General features: G+C 38.1%; 1 protein-coding gene and 1 pseudogene across 6 annotated transcripts in view; one reads left to right on the top strand and one right to left on the bottom strand.

Moving 5' to 3' along the window:
• The window catches only part of ATP9B (ATPase phospholipid transporting 9B (putative)), a 138,427-nt gene that overhangs the window by 77,171 nt on the left and 39,821 nt on the right, over positions 1 to 21,435 (top strand). For all 6 annotated transcript variants that reach the window (XM_036417788.2, XM_036417786.2, XM_036417787.2 and 3 more), the window contains 2 exons: positions 11,904 to 12,064; positions 21,033 to 21,175. In XM_036417788.2, the coding sequence (XP_036273681.1) occupies positions 11,904 to 12,064; positions 21,033 to 21,175 (304 nt within the window). The remainder of the gene's footprint in view (positions 1 to 11,903; positions 12,065 to 21,032; positions 21,176 to 21,435) is intronic.
• Positions 14,635 to 15,002, bottom strand: LOC118707473 (annotated as a pseudogene).

The raw sequence follows: 21,435 nt of genomic DNA, 5'->3' as shown, positions 1-21,435 counted from the left end.
AGCCACTGTCTCCATAGCGGATCAGGAAGTTCACACAGATACACTTAGGTGATACGTATTTTTTAACATTTGGCTTGTTTTGTGCAGTAGTCTGCATGTGTGACTTTGTTCATGTTGTTGCGAGTCATGGTACTTTGTTCATTTTCATGTCTGTGCACTGATCCATTGAGTGGATCAACCTCACTTGTGTGAGTCAGTCACTCTACAATGGACAGGTCTCTGGGTCCTTGCCAGCTTCTTGCTGTTATATGTTGTCTGCTCTGTATAATGTCGAACAGGCAGGCACATACTTCTGTCACCTGTGTATCCAGCAGGGGAATGCTGGGTCATGTGATACGTTTATAGCCATTTATATCATCTCAGTGTTCACTCTTCCCAATGGTATAAATGAATTAAACTTCCTCTGTGACCTTATCCACACTGGTGTTGTTGGTTGTTTGAAAAGCATTAACATCTGAGTGGTGCTCCTATTTGCACCTCCTGACCGCCAGTGGGGTCAGGTTTCCTTCCCATGTCATTGGCTGCCTGGGCCTTGGTCTGAGCACTGCCTGCCTGTATCTGTTGCCCATTTTCCTACTGGACTGTGAGTCCTTTTCTTACTCTTCTGTAGGAGTCTTTATAGATCCTAACATAAGCATTTTTGGTACATGAGTATTACTTCACATACTCTTTTGCTGGCTTCTTACTGTCTTCATGTGTCTTGGTGAATGGCAGTTCTTAGGCCTAATACAGTTTATCTTTTCTTTTTCTGATTTAAAAACATTTCTTTCTCCTAAGTCATGGTGACACTCTCTTATCTTATAGAAGTTTTATTATCTTTTCTTTTTCTGATTTAAGAAATATTTCTCGCCGAAACCAGTTTGGCTCAATGGATAGAGCGTCGGCTTGGGGACTAAAGGGTCCCGGGTTCGATTCCAGTCAGGGGCATGTACCTTGGTTGTGGACATATCCCCAGTAGGGGGTATGAAAGAGGCAGCTGATCGATGACTCTCTCCCATCGATGTTTCTAACTCTATCCCTCTCCCTTCCTCTCTGTACAAAATCAATAAAATATATTTAAAAAAAAAAAAAAAAAAGAAAAGAAGAAGAAATATTTCTCTCCCCTAAGTCATGGCAATACTATCTTATCTTATAGACATTTTTTTATTTACCTTTCCCAGTAACTCTCTATGAAAATATGTAGGATTTCCTCAATGAGTCTTGTCCACACACATATGTGCATCTGAACCTTCGTCTGCAATTGTCTGCAAAGGCCTTTCTGTGCTAATAATATGTACTTACCAGAGGAGCTGGCATGGGGTTGCATCTGCAGCTGGATTGATTTTCCAAGGGCTTTGCTCAGACTTGAATGTGAGAACAAAAAGTAAAGGTAGAAGTACCTATGTTTTTATCATACCAGTAACAAGAATGATAGCAAGAGGCATTTAAATGAGCAGTTTCTGTGTGTCAGTGGTGAGCGTAGCTCAGGAAGGTCTAGGTGGATTGTGAGCCCATCCTGAGTCGTCAACACAGGGCCAGAGGGAGAGGGAAATGGGAAATGTAGCCCACAGTCTAGTTGTGGGAATGAAAATAGATCTTGTCCAGAACACCATTATTGGGGCTGTGTGGGCCAGGAGATCAGGTTGCAGCAGGAGGCAGAAGCTAGGAGGGCAGGCCTTGTGGTGGCCACATGACACACAGGTCCAGTAATAGGAATCATACAGATGCACTTTGTAGAGTATGAAGGCATTGGAGTGGATGTTGCTAGGTCATAGGGGGTCAGAAATGAATCAGTTATAACAATTTAAACGAAAAATGAAGCCATTTTATGTGAGTTCTTAGTGAAAGAGAATTCATTATACTTTTACTTGTGTTTGCCTGAAGCATTTTCCTGGTAGATGAACAACGTTCATCCAGAGGTAGAACCTGTTGAGTATATTTTGCCATATGACAGTTCACTAATTACTAGGATTTTAGCTCTTTTAGTTTAGGGCAACCTTTGTGCCATTCTCTAGCATGCTTCTTTTCTCAGCCAGTATGTGTAATTACATTTGGAATAAGTGCCCTCTAAGTGCTTTAACAGCGTTTTGATATTAGTGTTGTGACCCAGCAGTTGTCTTCTGGTGGCTGAATAATTAATTTGTGTCTAAGAGCTTTTGAGTGTGATAGTTTCCTAACACAGGGTTTCCTTGTGGAAGGTTTGCTAGCTTCCAATGACCCTTCGCTGCCATCTGGTGCAGATTCAGTGCTTCTGTCATCTGCTGCTAATTGCTGTCACCTGCATATCCAGTCTCTCCTCACTGAGAAGACATGAGCAGCTCACATGCTGCCTTGCTAGTGGGTCCTCATTCCTAAATGTGTGTACCCCAGAAAAGGAAACAGTTGCTGAGGGCTTCTCAGTAGAAGCATTTTAAGTTTATTTGTGTTTTAATAAACATGGTATGAAAGATGGTGACTGTTGTGAAGGTTAATAATTCACTAAATCCAAGTATTTTTGTCTGATCTATGATTTGTTTTAATGGTTCCAGCACTCAGTGGCCCATTTAGGCTGGAAGGTCGTCTCTGCACGATGTTACAGACGATTTCGTAAGCAGATCAGCTTTAGTCGGGCACTAGCCTATAGCACCATATTAATGTATTTTGCTTGTAATTTAGGGAACAAGAAGAATACCCTGATTTGAGGCTAAACTGTCCCCTGTGGCACTGGCACAGCTGATAATCGCGAACTAGAAAGATGTGTATATCAAATAGTTTACAAAATGAAGCCAGCTGTGTTTCCCTACATACTGTGGCTTCCTGACATGCATCATTAAACCTTATTAGCTACTTCCTTTTACAAAGATTCTTGTAGTCTTGAACATTGCATATTAACATTTTCTGCCCCTCCAACTGGAAATGATTTGCTTTATTGCAGAGTGTCAACTTGCTCTAGTTTCTGATGCGTTCTAATTGGTACTTCAGAGTATAATCATCGGGAGATACCACGCCACGCATTTCTTTATTTGGAAATTAATATAGACCTTTTCACTTTATCTGTCAATCTGTGCAACTTTTTAAGCACATCCCAACTCTGGGGATTGCTTACAAGCCATTAAGTATGAAATGGTTCATAAAATGACTTTGAAGACATAAAGTAACACAAAAATTTTAAATGGTTTAAAACAGTGTTACAGTTTGCCACGATACCAGTAATAAACCTCTTAATAGATTTAATAATATAAAGCAAGATGAAAAGTTTATTCAACCCTATTGCACTTATCATTTAAATTTTTCAGGAAAGTTGCTAAATTTCAGTTTTATTTGAAAACAAAACTATGCAAATCACGAGAACCATGGATTTTGAACATTAACATTGATTCAAAGTTTCCTTTATTCTCTTTTCTGCCATTCTGCTCGGCTGTCTTAAACATTAAAATGTTTATTGCAGTTACCTTTGGTCAGCAGCTGGTCGTGCTAACGTGAGTGGGATAGCAAAACAGACAGGACCGTGTCACTCTGTTCAAGATAACAGTAATTCTGAAGTGTTCTAAACCCTGGTCAGCATTTATGGATGTCCACGTGCTTCTAATGTAATCAAAAATAAATAATGTACATTTGTTACAAGGGAATTTCACAACTTCAGTGACTAGTGACTGAGATGTGGATTCTAGTGAATATCTTAGTAATAGATCTTGTCAAGTCAGCTAATGACTCTTGATTTAAAAACACTATCGAGTGGTTTTATGTAGTGATAGGTGCCAGATATTGGGAGATTGGGGTGAAGACCTTAACTGGTTCATAAATTCCCACATATTTACTCAATAAGACATGAAATGCTGAAAGAGATGGTGACACATTACTGCACACCAGCATAGCCTTTGTGACACGTAGGGGGTGGGGGTAGGGGCGGCTTCTGGGTCCAGTGCAGCTTGTGGGGAGGGAGAGAGGGAGGGGGGTTCTGCTATCTGCAGGAAATGGGGATGTGAGAACATGTGTAACTAAACCCAGCATACTAGGTCATTTATGCGTTGTGGAATTTTCCTGCTAATTGTCACCACCCCACTCCACCCCATGACTTAGAATTAGCAGCTTCATGATGCTATGTTAAATATTTGACTCAAGTAGTCCTTAATAAAACCAGACTTCCTGGCATCTATTAAATAAAAACAATGTTAGCTCCTCCTGAGTAAATTCCATAAACCATTAAATAAATACCTTATATTTTTTGGTATGCCAAAGTAACAATTTAGATGGTGGCATTTTGAAATTAATCACGAACAGATTTCTGACTATTATAGAAATTCATCTGTAACATGACCTCTTACGAAAAGAATCTAGGGCTGGAAATTAAAGTTATATATTATCGAATAGAAAACAATCTTGTATTTTTAAGTACATTAATAATACTACTGAAATTTGTAAATTGATTATGTTTACTAATAAAAATGTAGCAATTCATTCATTCCCTTTTCCAAAATGTTATGAGGAAATTAAGCAGGTGAAAAGGTGGTACCCTTGTTCCATGCAGTTTCCCTGTTAAAACAGCAGTTTCTCTGCCATGTCTCAGGAGGCTCTGGGCAGAGGGCCAGGCTGGTGCCCGGCTGCTCCAGCCGTGTCCTCTGCCTCTCCTGGGGTGGTGATGGCCACACACTCGTTTTTTATGGGAAAGAGTCTTCCTCTTCCTTGTCCCAGCCTCTCCCATCATCTGTGCTGCAACTCTTCTAAGTCACCCACAGGGCTAATTCCTTCAGAACCTCACTTTCTAGATAGCAAAAAATAGAGAATACTTTTTTAGCTCTTTGAAAAGAGTCAGAGGATTCCCTGGAGTCTTTCTGCCCCAGAATTCCAGAGTGGATGGTGTTCAAAGCCCTGGCTGTGTAGTTAGTAATTTCCTTAACAAGTATTAACAGATCCCAAATTTCAGTAGTAGTATTATTAATGTACTTAAAAATACAAGATTGTTTTCCATTCGATAATATATATTGTTTTCATTAAATGAATATTTTAGAAGTATATTTTAAGGGTGTTTCTAAAATACTCTCACACAATATTTAAAATAAGAGACTTTCTACATGCAGGAGAAAATAGAGAGGCGCATACCTCCCAGAAGAAAAGTGTGCTCGCTGGTGCAGTCTCTGCTGTGTGGACACTTAAACAACTAGGAAATGAGAGGTGACACAGCCCGTCCGCCAATGATTTCATAGGAAGTATGGTCTTCCCTTTCTTACTGTGTCTGTTAAAAACGTTAAGTCTCCTAATAAAAGCCTTTCTTTAAAAATATCAGTACCACTTAGAGGAATTATTAGGAAAAGCTATTTTTTTTATGTCCTGTGGCTATGAGAGTCCCCTGAGTCTAGAGCAGCACGAAGCAGTCTGATCTCTGGCTGCACTGGGGCAGAGGCGTGCTGCTGTCCACGTACCATATAGCAAGGGCATTTTACGTAGTAAGGACTCAAGAAGATCTGTTCAAATAAATATAAAGTTCCCAAAATAAATTGCTTATGTAGTTGGATTAAATTGAAATCCAAATGTCTGGCTTCAAATTACACTTATATGAATGATGTTGAATGTTGAGGTTTCTGGTGTCAGTGGATAGCTTAGATTAGTGAAGTAATTATTTTAAATTGGTGGGTGGTCTTGGCAAAACCATTTAAAATGGATAGCTTCCTACATTGTTGTTAAGATAATAAGGTAGCTATATAGTATATGCAAGATCTTAAAACTTTAAGACAAGCTATTGTTACAATTTTATCAACTTCAAAAGTGTTCAGAGAGCCTTAGCACTATGTAATTGTGCTGATTGCCTAAGGTATTTTGGATGTCAAATCTTTAAATATGCTTCCTCATATCCACCATACATAATCCACCATATTAAAGGCTGAAAGTTCTGTCTTGAATTCTGCATGACAAAATAGATATTTAGGGTTACTCCTTTAAAAACAAACAGACAAAACATGTGTTAACCATACTGAATTGGTGGAATTAGATCTAAGTTCTGCTTTCACCAAAAGCACATTTTCAGAATTCAGAAAAAAGAAGCATCAAACTTGAGCACCCTCTGCTGGCTAAGCCGCAGCATACTAACCCCTTTGCCTTGGCTCCCACCCAAGAAATGTTACTGTAATTATGGCAACAAAATACCAACATGAAACATGACAGTTAGTAGTGTACACAAATTGTATTCACTGTGGTGCTGGAATTATAATGATTTGTATGGTTTGGTCTCCTTTATATCTCTGATTTTCAGGTAAGTTGTGTACTTCCGTAAAATAAGATCAGGAGTACTATACATTAGAAAATTGTGGGATTTTCTTAATATTAAGTGCTGGGTTTTGATGTAATTTGTGTACATAGAGTACAAATTAAATTTCCAAGTAGTTTTCAGTCTTTTTTTGTATTTGTGCATACTTATTTTTGTTTTAAATATGGCTTTGATGTGTCATAGTTGAGAATATTTAAAATAATTAATAATAATTACTAAACAAAAAAATTGCTTTAAACTAAATGACTTTTTATATATTGGTTGTACTTTAATAAAGGTTCTAACATGACAGAGGGTCTGTCAGACAGTAACTAGCATGACAGATTGTCCTTCATGGACATAAAATGTAAGCCTGTGTTTGTAAAAGCAGATCTGAGATGTGTGTGTATGTGTAGACATATTTTCATAGAAATGTCTATTTTATGGCATTTTTGACAATTATGGGAAGTATTCTGTTGTGTGAATATGTTTCGTAGGAAATTCAAAGGCCAGTATTGAAATTTCTCAAATGATTTAGAACAGTGATTCTCAATTTTTCTAATGTCGAAACCCTTTAACACAATTCCTCATGTTGTAGTGACTCCCAACCATAAAATTATTTTCATTGCTACTTCATAACTGTAATTTTGCTACTGTTAATGAATCATAATGTAAATATCTATGTTTTCCGATGGTCTTAGGCTCTACAGCAGCAATTCTCAACCCACGACCCACAGGTTGAGAACCGCTAGCAGCGTCGCCTAAGATCATCAGAAAGCACAGATATTTACATTATGATTCATAACAGTAGCAAAATTAGAGTTAGGAAGTAGCAATGAAAATAATTTTAGGGTTGAGGGTTACCACAACATGAGGAACTGTGTTAAAGGGTCACGGCATTAGAAAGGTTGAGAACCACTGATCTAGAAGGTCAGTGGTTTGAGAAGATAGCCTCATTTTGCATTCATGAAGCCCCTTTCAAACTTAGCATGTAGTATGTTTGGATTTGGGGAGTAACTTCACCTTTTCACATCATGATTATTGTAGACCAACTGATCAAGTGGTCTGACAATAGTCATTGTCCTAATAAGGAAGGTTGGAGTTGATCAGCTCCACATTTGTGTAAAGTAGGCCAGGGCTTTGAGTTTCCTGTCTCCTCTTTAAGTTTCTCACATTGATATGGAAAATAGTTTTACTTCCTGTTGAATACCTAAGCCTTTCAGTAATACCTTTTGTTTATATAAAAATATAACAACTCCATTTTTAAAAAATGTTAATTAAATGTTTAAGGAAAAAATATTTTAAGTAATAATTATGTAGTAAACAAGGGAGAAACCATAAATGTTGAATGTAGAATAGTCTGGCAAAATTTGTTGGTAATTAAAAATGTAGGATAAATATTCTTTCAAAATAGATTTTAAAATGTTTGTTGTGTAAATATAGATTTTTGTTTTAAAAAATTAAGGTGATATATTGTAACATTAAGAATTGTGCTGATATTTACTTAGGGAGCTTTTAAAGCACAGATTATTGAGTCAATAGTCTAGAATGGCTCAAAGAAATGCTTCTTATTTCACAGATCACTGAGGCGGTAAACGGTAATAGCTCAGACACATCTACAGTGTGGGCCGGCCTGCAGGTGCCACTGCGCTTGACACTTAGTATTTCATATCCAAAAAGAAAGAAATAAGTAAACTTCAGAAGCAAGAAAAGGATATGTAGCATTACTTTAAAAAAAAAAAAAAGAGTACTTTTTATTTAAACTGCAAAATGGAAAAAAATCATTACTATAAGATTTAGTGTATGAGTTTCTATTGTTTGGCACTTGAAGTATAGAAGAAGGTCTGCAGATTATTTTGTTGTTTCTTAATATTCTACTAAAAATGGAAAATACAAGGCTGATTTGCTTCAAAGGTATTTGAAAGGAATGTGCTTTTTATTAGGAATTTTATTAAGGTCGTAATGTAGCCCTATGTCACTCTTGGAGTCACAGTTCAAATTACGCACAACAGGAGCCAATGGTCTGGCTGAGAATCGCTCACCTGCTAAAATATAGCAGCCTTAGCAACGGTGTTATTTTCCCCAGTCGTCTTTCATTATAAACTGTCCTTCTGTCTGTGTGCAGTCATCTTGTGTGAGTTAACGTGAGATTGGAGGCTTTTCTATTTTTCAAATTATATTGCATTTATAGGAAAAATATAAGACAAAGTAATATTTACCTTTCTACAAGAATTGCACTTGACTTTTTGACATTTGCATCTTATTATTTTGCTATTCTAAAATATTTCAATGTAACAAATAACTGTGAGTTTTAAGAGAATGGTAAAAGTATTTGATATTCACATGTTAATGTGTGTGATATTAATACCATATAATAGCAGCTAGTGGTATGTATACCTTTGTTCTAGATAGGAGTTTGGGGAAGTTTTTATCACATGAGACTTGGTTTTGGTTTGGTATGCATGCTGATTTTTTAGGGATTGGTAGCAGGACGAGGTTCAATGCCAAGATGGATTGGAATAGTGCTGTCATAGAGATAAGGTGGTTTCTCATTCGTCCACACGTGCATTAAAAAACTCGCTGATCTTTACTTGGTTAAGCAGGAGAATACCGTATTTACCCTTTATTGTTGGTATAAACCATTATTTTCCTGAGCACCATTAGCTGTTTAAAACTTGGTACATAAATTAAAGAGGAGCTAAGTGGATTTGTGATCGCTGCCATTAGCGGCATTTTAGATTATACAGGCAATTATTGTGTTCATTATCCTGAACAGCCCCTTCGCAGAACCATTGTGGTCTCTTAGACATTATGCACAAATTTTCCCTTAGAGATTAAAATTTCCAGTAGTGTATTTAATTTTGTTATCACAGTTGTTTCAAATAAAACAAATATTATGACAAGTAGAAGAAAATTTGCTTTACTAATATAGGAAGATACAATAAATATTGAAAATTACTTCCCAGTGTACTTACTTTACCTTTTCTTATACAGTCATAATTACTTCAAGAGATATTAATGTATTTCATGGGTGAAAAGTCTTTGCAGTCATAGCAAAAGGTATCTGGTGTGTTCCATGTCCCAGGAAATTTTTTACAGTCATATGAAAACCCACATCATCACCTTTTTTACAGAATCTATAACTTTATAAGTTAACTATTTTGAATAGTTTCTAAGAGTCCAGGTTGCATTTTATTTTGAATAGTTTTTAAGAGTCCAGGTTGCATTTTAGAGTTAAAGAAACTTTTAAAGGTGTTGAGAGGAGTATAAAAATTAACTATTAATTGAAAGTGGATTTTTAAAAAAATTAGTTGAAAGGTATCTTTTCTTCTCACCATTGTTAGAATTGGCAAGAAAATCCAAGCTCACGCAATATGCTATAGCTTGGTTGCAGTTATTTGCCAGGAAGAATCAACAGTTCAGAACAGCCTACCAGTGGGAAGCAGGGTTTTGCTCTGTGGAACTTACTGCTTCCCTTCAAGGTGGCTGGTGGAAGAGGACACACTGACTCCCCGTCAATGAGAAAGGTGCTCACGCTGGAGTTTCTGCATGTCGGCTTGCAGTGGCCTGCTTTCAGACTCTCATCTTGTGTGTGTGCTTTCAGAGGAAACTTTGGCCCATTCCTGACTGTTTTGTCCCTGCTTTTCCAGTCTTCTTGAAAGTGTGAGGTAGTGCGTATACATTTTGCAAGACAGAGATTCTTTATTTTATTACAAAAAGACCAACTCTAGAAGGCCAGATTAAATCATTCCTTTCACTTTTTAATGGGATTTGGATGAATAGAGTAAAATATGCACTTTGCATTCATTGATAGCATCTTTAGGTTGAGGTAATTGAGTCTTTTTTCCCTGACTGAATGAATAATGACTTCATCTGACCCTCAGCGAGCCTGAGACTTAGGCCGCCTTTGTCACAGCTAAAGGAGCTGGGCTTTGAAACATGCTCTACTTCCCTGGCTTAATTTTTCTTCATTTTAATCCAAAACCCTATTTTTCTCAATAATTCAAGCATAAACTATGTAGTAGTTGAAGCAACGGAAATTGCAAGATATTTGTCCTCGTTGTGCTGCTTTTTAAATGGAGCTGATAAATCAGGCAGGTCCTCAGCTGCCTAGTTCTCAAGGGAAGCACAGCCAGGGCAGCCCTGCAGGAAGCCCCAGCCCAGAGCCTGCAGGTCCCTCCAGACACTGGTCCCAGGGAGAAGGCAGGCCTGGTGGCTCTGTAGCTGCGCCTGGAGGTGCTGAACAGGTGACCCAAGGAGCAGTGTGCTTTTCTGCAGGACACTAGGCACTTGGAAACTGATGGGAGAATGGCCTCGTCTCCGTCACATGCAGCTGCATAGATACTGCATATAGAACTGGCAGCTAGGTTTTCTTCCGCCTCCTGAATTAGGAGTCTGTATATTAAGTGACCAGATGAGACCACATTTCACAGGCCTTGGGCTTTTTTCCTGCTTCTGAAGCGGGAGGGACCTGCAGCAGGATGGGGCCTTGCAGGGGCGGAGCTTGCATACTCCAAACCCACCTTGCAAAGGTTCCCTGCAGACCCTACAGTGGAAGTAGAACCTATCCTGTGGACAAATTTCATTCATATCCGGGTCCCTGTTGTCATTTTCATTGTTTCTACCCCTTTTTTAAAGGCCATGGAGTGCTAACCAACAGCAGTGCTGGCTGTGAGCTATAAGAAGTGAATCTATAAGCTTGGTTAGAGAAGAAAGCTTTCTATTTTGTATTTCTCTTTTATAGTATTTATTACAGGTGTTCGTCTTATTTTTCCTACTAGATTGGCTGTTTCTTGTGGGTAAAATCTTACAGTTTACCCATTTTTCATGACCTTAGAGTTTAGCAAAAAATATAGTAGGCAATTCCATTTATTTTTGTAATGAATTTTCTTCACAGCTACACTTAATGGATTTTCTGACAAAGTTTTGTGTTTTCTCTCTAACTACAGGTTTAATGTTCTCATGAGAGTTTGTGGCAAATATTAATTCAAAACAGATATAAACTAAATATATAAAATGAAGGAAAGGCTAGCTTTTTATTGGCCAAAGTTGTGGATTTCAAAAAGTGCTACAAAATAAAACGAGTTAACAATTAGCCCATTGAGAATTACAGTATTTAATTTTTAAATAAAAGTTTTGGCAATCATGTTTTCTTTTTTAATTCAAGAGAAACAGCCTGGTACGAATTCAGTTTCTGTCCAAGTCATACACAGTATGAGAGAGCACAGGGCCGGGCCAGAAGCACCATGCTGGGCTTCTCCAGGTAGTATATAGGTAGCACCAGTTTAGAGACAAGGAAAATGGGGCTTCAAAAATGTAAGCACATTTCCCAAGATCACACAATTAGTAAGCAGAGATTCAAATCCAAGTTTTTAATAATAATGACAATGAGAGTATAATAACATGTATGTAGGTTATCCTCTAACCAGGAGCTGTTCATGATCTCGTGTAAACCCAAGTCCTGATAGGAAGACACTGTGATAACCCCATTTTACAGCTTGCCCAAGGTTAGCCATTGGAATCAGCCTCCACTAGGCATCCTGAGGAATTTCTTCTCCCTCTGCCTGGTTCTCAAGCCTTTCTCAAATGCTAGAACTATAGGCCAATGCAAAAGAAAATTTATGGATATCAGAAGTGTCATGTATTAAGATGTGTAATGTTAGGGGCATTATGTTTATGTCTTAATTCCATGTTTTTCTTTCAGGTTGGTTTGTTGGACCTTGAGCTCAATCAGCTGACCAAAGCGCTGTTTTTGGCATTGGTTGCTCTCTCGGTTGTTATGGTAACCTTACAAGGCTTTGTAGGCCCATGGTACCGCAATCTTTTTCGGTTCCTCCTCCTCTTTTCCTACATCATTCCCATCAGGTAGGTTGAAGAATTAAGGTAAAACAAATGTCTAGTTTCATTGAATATGAGTTTATTAACATCTGTCTCTCATTATGAAAGAAATTGCTCACATGAAGCTTAGGAACTCTGGTGAATCCTGAAGAATTCTGTAGGAAGTCATATGGGGTGGGGGCAAAGTCATTTTGTTAGAATAGTCTAGAAATCTGATATTTTATCTTATATAAATGTATTGATAATATAATCTTCAACAACTGGGTAATATAAACATAAACCATAAATCTGAACCCAACAAAATAGTATTTGCTTATTGCTGGTAGACTTTTTATTTCCAGTGCTCTTCGGTCCAGGGCAATCATTGACATTTTAAAGTGATCTATATTTCAGAGACCATTTAATATACCTGTCAAGTTAGATAAAATACTGAGTAAGGCAGTCTTCTAATATGAACAATTTTTCAAGATGATAACCCATCTAACTCGAGATTGGGATATAAATAGTTAATATTAGATGTCTTTAATTTAAAGACTGATTTATAACAAATGTAGATAAGTCCATTTAAAAATATTTCCACAAAGAATATTTTTAATAGATATCCTAAATATATATGATTGAAAATTTCATATGAATGAGCAATTAAACCCTAATAAGTCATGCATAAAGTATGAGTCCAGAATAGCTGTCTTCTGTATCAAAGAGTGAATTAAAACATGTTCAGTATTAGGCTCAGTATACAAGGATTTGGAGAGAAAGGCACTGGTATCTCTAAAAGTTTATCTATAGAAATGTCTCTTTCATTGACTTATATCATAGCAGTGCAGCTGTAGTTTGTCCCTGGGGTTCTGTACACAGAGCTGTTACCCCACCCCCACCCCACCCCCACACATGCACTCACAGTCTCCTCCAACTGCCAGCATCTCCTGCACTCATCACTAGGTCATACTGATTTTCTTGGGAATTCCCAGGAGTTTTTTATTCTTTCATTAATCTTGTTTCTCTTCATTGCTGCTGCTTGTATCTGTTTTGCAATGTTATGTGATGTCTGTCACTTCTGCTGTCTGAAACCGAAGGCCCAGGGAGAACTCTGTCCTGCTCTTGTCTGGGCCTCTCCCTTCACTGGTAGAAGCCATTGGAAGAAATGTTTTATTTCTATGGTATATCTCCAATTTTTTTTCCTCAGTAAAATAATAAAGAGACTTGGCACTTTCTCCTTTATCAAATTAACAGGGGGAAAATGATTCGAGTTTTGAAAATACATAAGCATTTTAAAACTAAAACTAATTTTTATTGTTTTTTATATTTTAAGTATATATATTTATAGTAAAAAATTAGACAATACCTAATACTAGGAGAAGGAAATAAGTACTGTCTCACTAACTATTGATAAATTCTGTAAAGGCTTACAGATGCATATATAAACAGTCTTATAGTTATGAGGGTGCAGGTTACACACATATACGCACCAGCACTCACAGACACACCCTTCCTTTAGTCTCTGCATCCTCTTGGGAAGACTGCTTACAAAATGGGGACTGTATCGGGCTTCTGTAAGTCTGTCTTGTTCTAGTGTTTCAGTGCATAGTTTAATATTTAACATGTTTGAGCTTGGAGAGACTTAGTAGACACCTCCATCTGACTCCAAAACATCTTTCTGGTACTTTAACCTGAAACTTCTGTCCTTCCGTCTGAAGGCGCAGCTAGACAGACTCGGCAGAAGGGATTAAACCCGGGAAGTGTGGACAGTGTAGCACACTCCTTTAGGGAGTGAAGGTTTACATTTGATTCAACCAAGGTTATTTTCCTTTGCAAAATTTCCATAAACTATGACTGGTAATACCTTTTAGTGTTTGCTAAATATGCTTTCAGTTTAATAAAGGATCAATTTTTTAATTTTTTTGTTTGTTTGTTTCGCAAAGTGCACGGTTCCGGAACGTGGTTTTTGTTTTTGTTTTTGTTTTTGTTTTTCTCTATTACCTAACACTCCTAAAAGGTTTTTCCAATTTAAGAAGTGAGGCTGTTTTATAGACATTCTTATGTTTGAGTCACCTGATATAATTTACTTTGTCTTTCAGTAGAAACATTACAAGATTTGACTCTTACTTTCAGAATTAAAATGCATATACATTCCCTGGATTGTGTATCACTCACAAACAGCAGACTAGCCATCCCATTTCTTTACAGGACATGTAGTTCCATTGGGTCAGGAACATGCAGTTCCTCAGCTCGTTGATTACCACCCGTTTGCCTGCATGCGCTCGCATGCATTAACATCCTAGTTGAGAGCACTGTCTCATGGGGCAGAGCGCTTCCCTCTCACATGTGGCCACAGGGCAATGGGCGCAGTGAGGACTGTCCATGCGGCATCTCTGTCTGATGGTATCAGTGCCTCAGGAGGCAGGGTTCTCCTCCCTTTAACATAGACGGGTGTGCCAGCAAGATGGCCACATGCTCATTTTGCCAACCAGCCCGCTGCCTAAAGGACTACCTACCATGTGCTCTGCTCATCCACAATCTGACTGGATTATAAAAATGTCAGATGACACATGTACAAAACATGCTTCAGAATTTAACCTCACTCAAGTTTTTTGTTGTTTTCTGAACAGATTTTATTACACAGGCTGGGCTCAGTCCTTCTTGGCTTCTGCCTTCCTCCTGGCTGCAAGGACATTGCTCAGCTCCTCTCTCTTCCTCTTGGCACCAATGTGTATCCCCACCCTTTTCTTGATGAATTTCAGGGCCCTCTTGTCCTTAGAGGCCTTGAGCAGCTCTATGGCTCGCTGCTCATAGGGGCCAAAGCCACACACCTCTCAGGTCATGTCCCTCACGAACTTGGTGTGCTTGGTGAGGCTCTCGCGCGGTGGTTGTGCCTCGGCTTGCACACGTTCTTGGTCACCTTGTGGCCCTTGTTGAGGCCCATGGCCATGGGGTAGCGCAGAGCCATGGCTGTGCTCCTCAATGGCTGATCTCCCTGAAGTTTTATTGCACGAAAATTCTTAGGAGCTTATTATCAGCTTACAGTACATTGGCATTTTAAAATGTGTATTAACCTACTCGACATCTTTAGTTATCCTCATTTTCTAGGTTGAATGCTTGCAGAAAAGAGTGTTTTCAACCTTACATAGACCTAGGGATAATACTTAGGCATTGATGGTCTGGGAAATATGTGGCCTGTACAGATTGCTAAAGACACTGATATTAGAAGTTTCATTGTTTGAAAAGTGTGCCCAGGAGAGGAGGCTGAGGATGTGCTTGACAGCCTTTGCCGAAGAGATTAGGCATGTGACTCATCTCAGCAGAGGCCAAAACTGGATAGTATTATCCAGGAGAAACTTATAGAGGAGCCTCTCTTGTCTGACAGTTGGACCCTGGGCACACACAGGAGAATCAGAAAGGTTCTGAGATTGTCCTAAGGGCAGAAACACTGCCAATGTAGACTGAAAGGAACAGGGACAAGACAAGATGAGAAAAGCCTGTCGGATTCCCTAAATCTGCAGGCTCAACGTGAACTGCTAGAGCTACCTGGCTGCAAATGTGTGCTGACTGCAGGAAAAAGGAGGAGCAACTGAAGCCAGTGCCTCACGGGTCATGCACAGGGCTGTGGCACTATGTAGTTATTATATGCTCTGCATGTTTTCCTTCAGTTGTGTTTCTCTGATACTATTTCTTGATCGGTGACTTCAAGTTTTATTCTCCCAGTGGTGAAATTACAAAAAGAAGTAATCCACTTCACAGTCACATATATGAATGTTTCTGTGGGTAGTAGTCACTCTTTATTGTTTAAGGAATCCTCTAGTCCAGGTGTGAGCCTCCTCCTGCATTAACTCCTAAAAGATAATCGGTCTCGACTCTGATCCCAGCAAGGTGTTTTTTAATGGTGTGAAGTAGATTTTTCACATTATTTTTTCCATGCCAGTTGTCTTAGCACCTCTTACAGAAAAGACTTGTCCCCCTCTGTCATGTACCAGGTATTCATTTATGCACAGGTCTTTGTGGGTCCCTACCCTCTTCCTTTGGCCTGCTTGTAGATTCCTAATCAGATAACTGACCGCCTTATTTACACACTGTGATAGTAAGTTACTAATTGATGGGACAGCCCTTCCTCCTTGTGTTCTTTAAGATTTTCTTTGCTCTCCCTGGTCATTTGCATTAATATTAAATCTGCCAAATCATGAATTGGCATATTAATATAAAAAGTTTTGTTAAAACTATTCTTAGGTATTTGACATTTTTAAAATGCTTTTATAAATACTTGTTTTAAACTATTTTGTATGTATTGGTTGCTGGTGATAGACGAATAAAATTGATTTTTATAAAATGATTAAATCCATCAATTTTTGTAAACTATCGATTAATTATTAATCTGAGTCTATTGGGTTTTCTGTATAGATAATCATGTCATCAGTAAATAATGACAGCTTTGTTTCTTTTGATTCCTTGCACCATTTATTTCTTTTCCTTGTCACTATATTAGAGATTTCCAGTATAACATTAAGTAGAAATAATTATAATGGAAATTCTTCCTTTGTTTCCAACGAGAAAGGCAGAACTTTTTACATTTTATCATTAAACATGCTATACGTTTTCATAGAAACCCTTTCATATATTAAGGAAGTATTTTCTTATTTTGCTTAAATTTGTTTTAAATCATGAGTATAATTTTAAGACTATTTTCATCTTTAAATTTTTATTTTTTATTAATATGATAGGCTTATTGACTTTCTAATGACATACCTACTTATATTTGGGGGAAGACAATGCAACTTGATCATGATACAATACTCTGTCTTGTATTATTAGATTCTGTCTATTTATGTTTTTTGTGAAATTCTTGCATTGTTTGCATGAGTGAGGTTGACTGATAACTTTCCTTCTCATGACATTCCTTTATGTTTAGTGTCAAGATTTTGCCAGTCTTATAAAATACACTGATGAGTCTTCTCTTACTTTCTCTTCTCTAACATATTTTATTTAAAATTATAAATATTTTATTGTTTGCACATTTACACATTGGGAGGTCATGTGAGCCTGAGCTTTTTGATGTGGAAAAATAATGTAAATATATTTTTTAAATAGTAGACTTTAAAGAGTTATAAAACTTGATTTCAAGTTTTTTATTTCTTTTCGAGTCAGTTTTACTAAATGATGGCTTTCAAGAAACATGTCAACTGTACCTAAGTATTTTAATCTATTCACAAAAGCTCAGAGAAAGGATATTTTTCTTTCCTGATACTTAGTTATCTTTCCTTTTTTCTTTCAGTCTTCCAATAGGTTTGTCAGCTTTAATAGTTTTAGAAAAACCTCTATGCTGATTTTTATTTTATTAGTATTACCATACTTTACTTCTTTCCTCCTACCTTCTTTGGTTTTTATTATCCTTACCTCTTATGATAGATGCTTAATTCATTAGTTTTCAGCACTTTTTCTTTTTTGAATATGTGCAGTAGAAACTATGAATTTCTTTCTATAGGAGTACTGCTTTGGCTGCATCCCACAAGTTTTCATATTTTGACAGAATGTTTTTTAAATTTCATGGTGATTTCTTCATTTACTAGGTGTACCAGTAAATAATGCAGATTTTTTTTTCAATAGATGGAGTTACACATGTGTTGATACATACGCGATTTGATATGTATGCCATTTTGTTGTATTGACAGCAAGCTTCAAAACTTCATGTCAAATTTGCTGACGGTGTTAACATCATAGATATTTTTACGCTCAAAAATGTCAAATTTCGTGCCAAAAAAGGAGCATTTGTGGGAAATTTTAATTTATTTATTTTGAGGAAAAAGTTATCATATACTTCAGAAAGCTTATTGTGAACATGCTCTATCTCAAGATACTTGTGAATGCTGGTTTAAATGCTTTAAAAGTGATGATGTCAGTGTGAAAGACCAAGAATGTCCAGGTCAACCTAAAAAAGTTTGAAGACCAACAATTACAAGCATTATTGGATGAAGATGTGTGTCAAACTAAAAAACAACTTGCAGAAAGATTACACATTGCTCAGCAAACAATTTCCGATCATTTACAAAAGGAAAGATTTTAAAGGAAGGTAAGTGGGTGCCACATCAACTGAATGAAAGACAAATGGAAAACTGAAAAGTCATCAGTAAAATGTTGCTTCAACGGCACGAAAGAAAGTCTTTTTTTGCATCAAATTGTGACTGGCGATGAAAAGTGGATGTGTTTTGAGAATCCCAAAATCATGGGTTGATCCAGGTCAACCATTAACATCAACTGCAAGGCCATATCACTTGGGAAAGAAGACAATGCACTACGTTTGGTGGGATGAGGAAGGTGTGGTGTATTAAGAGCTGTTAAGATCAGGTGAAACCATCAATACTGATCAATACTGACAACAAATAATCAATTTGAACCATGCTTTGATCGTGAAACAACCAGAATGTTCCAGAAGACATGACAAAGTAATTTTGCTTCATGATGACCTACCATCAGATACTTCAAAACCAGTTAAAGATAAAATACTTGCCTGGGAAGTATTAACCCACCCGCTGTATTCACCAGACCTTGCTCTTTCAGATTACTACTTGTTCCAATCGATGGCACATGCATTTTTTGAGCAGCATTCAAAACATACAAAGTGAAAAATTAAGTCTCTATGTGGTTTGCCTCAAAACAAGAAAATTTCTATTGGAAGGGTGTCCACAAATTACCTGAAAGATGGGGAAAATGTATAGCTAGCAACAGACATTACTTTGAAGAAAGCACTTTTGATGTTTCTCTTTAAATTATCATGTTTTCTAGTACAAGTGTATTTGAATTTTCTGTTTTTATTTTAGCTTAATTGGTTGTTGTCACAGAACATACCTTCACTGTAAGGCTAAAGACTGGTTCATTTCCCTATCAGGGCACATGCCTGGATTGTGGGTTCAATCTCTACAAGGGGCATGCAGGAGGCAGCCAATCAATGTTTATCTCTCATTGATGTTTCTCCTCTCCTTCTAAAACAAAAAGTTCATAAAGGGCCTCCATCAGACATGGAGAAACTTCTGATACCTGTTTTGCTTTTTGCTTTTTTTTTCTCACCCAAATATATTTTTTCCATTGATTTTTTAGAGAGAGTGGAAGGGAGAGGGAGAGACAGAGAGTAACACCAATGTGAAAGAAACACAACAATTGGTTGCCAGGGCCGGGAGCCTGCAACCAAGGTATGTGCATTTGACCAGAAATGACAATCCACAGTCTAATACTTTGTCCACTGAACTAAACTGGCTAGGGCCTGATGACCTGTATTGAAGACAAAACACAAGCACATATCCCACTCAGCATTATGATGACCAAGGCCAAAGCAAAAATGATATTGAAAAAAAAGGCTGGATCTGACTACTGTGTTGAATTTACTGCTAGTTGTGAGTGATTTTAACTATTTAAGAATTGTTATTTATTCTGTAATATGAAAATGAGTTGTGAGCCTGTAAATGCTCATGTGAAGTCAGCTGAAGAATTTTTAGAAACTCTAGTTAAGGTGACTGTGGAGGAAAATTACTTGCCAGAGAAAATATTCACTATGGCTGAAACTTCACTACTCTGGAAATAAATCCTGAAAGGACTTTCATCCCTAAAGAGACCAAGTCAATGCTGGTTTCAAGGCTTTTAAGGATGAGATAGCCATCTTGCTTGGTGGCAGTGTTGCAGGTTACAACTATGATGGAGAATAGTGAGAACCACAGGGCCTCAAAGCACATCAATAAGCACACAGTGTCTGCAGGAGCAATGAGAAGTCATGGGAGATCCAGCTCCTCCTCTATTATGCTTTTCTGAGTTGCTGTGCCAGTGAAACAGAAGTACTGTTTGAAAAAGAACATAGCTTTCAAGATTTTGTTTATCCTATATAATAAAAGGCTACTATGCAAATAGACCGAACGGAGGAACAACCGAACAACCAGTTGCTATGACGTGCGCTGACCACCAGGGGGTATGAATGAAACATGGTGGGCTTTGGCTACTGCAGAATGGTAGAGCAGGTGAGCAAAGCCGCAGATCAAGGAGGGATGCCGGTCACTGTCATTGGGGCGAGCCTCTGCTGTTACTGAAAATTCTTTGCTCCTACATGCCATGGTCCTGCCCAGTGCTCACAGTTGCTGCTGGCGCTGGCCCTGCTCACACCCACTGCCAGTGCTGGAGCTGTTGCTCACACCTGCTGCCTGCACTGGTCCCAATTGCTCTGCACTATCAGCAGATGCGAGTGGAGCCAGCACCATCAGTGCGTAGGAGCGGCAGTGGCAGTGGCAGGAGGGGCCAGGCGTGGCACAGAGGATGGGCTGAGACCTGCCCCTGTGCCCACCACAGCCTCATGGCCCATAGTTCCTTCAAACAAGGTGCACAAGTTCATGCATTGGGCCCCTAGTTGTTAATAATGCTCATGGCATCCTCTTTTTATTGGTGATGTTCTTCCCAATATCAGAGTGCTATTTCTCCAAACACTACCACTTTGATCAAATGGATCAGGTGGTTGTAACAGCTTTTAAGGCCTACTCCCTGAAGATGACTTTGCCCAGGTTTTTGCTGCAACTGAGGAAGACACTGAGAAGTCATTGATGCAATTCTAGAAGGACCTCAACATTTGTGACTCCCATCAGAAACCTTGCTTAGGATTGGGATAGTGTAAGTTCTTATAATAAAACAAGACCCATTTCAAATATTCCCAGAGGGACACCCCCTGGCACCCTGCCTGCCCAAGGCACTTAAAACAGCCCATTTTTTTTCTTTCCCATCTGATGTCACAGACCATGCTAGAGGACAGCATGAGTAACTACTTCACTGTCACCTGTCACATGTCCTGGGGTGTAGAAAGGTTTGCTGACTTAAAAAGACAGTAAATTCACCTATTGCAAAGTCTAAAATTCAATGTTACTTATTTCATGTAAAGTTAAAATAATGTGTATAAATAAATTTATATGAAAATCATGAGCATGTTAGTATTCACAGGTCTGGGTCACACTAACTATGTGATGTTTTTATTTGGCAGTTTGCGTGTGAACTTGGACATGGGCAAAGCAGCATATGGGTGGATGATGATGAGGGATGAGAACATTCCTGGCACAGTTGTCCGGACCAGCACCATCCCAGAGGAGCTGGGCCGCCTTGTGTATCTGCTGACGGATAAGACAGGTACCACTTTGTGTGTATGTGTGTGTGTGTGTGCACGCGCGCACACCTCAGGTTGACCTGGTGTGTATATGTCGACATGGGTTTATGGTGTCTGTATATATTGAGTCATATTTAGAGTTTCTCAGACTCTGCTCTTGAAACTGACACACAACTAATATTCATCTTCTTATATACACAGTATCATCGGAATTAGCAAAATATTAAATTCTCAGAGATTGAAATGCCATTTCTATATTTTTAATTTTTTACAACCTTACAGA

The sequence above is a fragment of the Pipistrellus kuhlii genome, unplaced genomic scaffold (assembly GCF_014108245.1).
Source record: "Pipistrellus kuhlii isolate mPipKuh1 unplaced genomic scaffold, mPipKuh1.p scaffold_m20_p_6, whole genome shotgun sequence".
Lineage (NCBI taxonomy): Eukaryota > Metazoa > Chordata > Mammalia > Chiroptera > Vespertilionidae > Pipistrellus > Pipistrellus kuhlii.
Note: the sequence above shows the minus strand (reverse complement) of the source record. Positions and strands in the feature narration are given on the sequence as shown.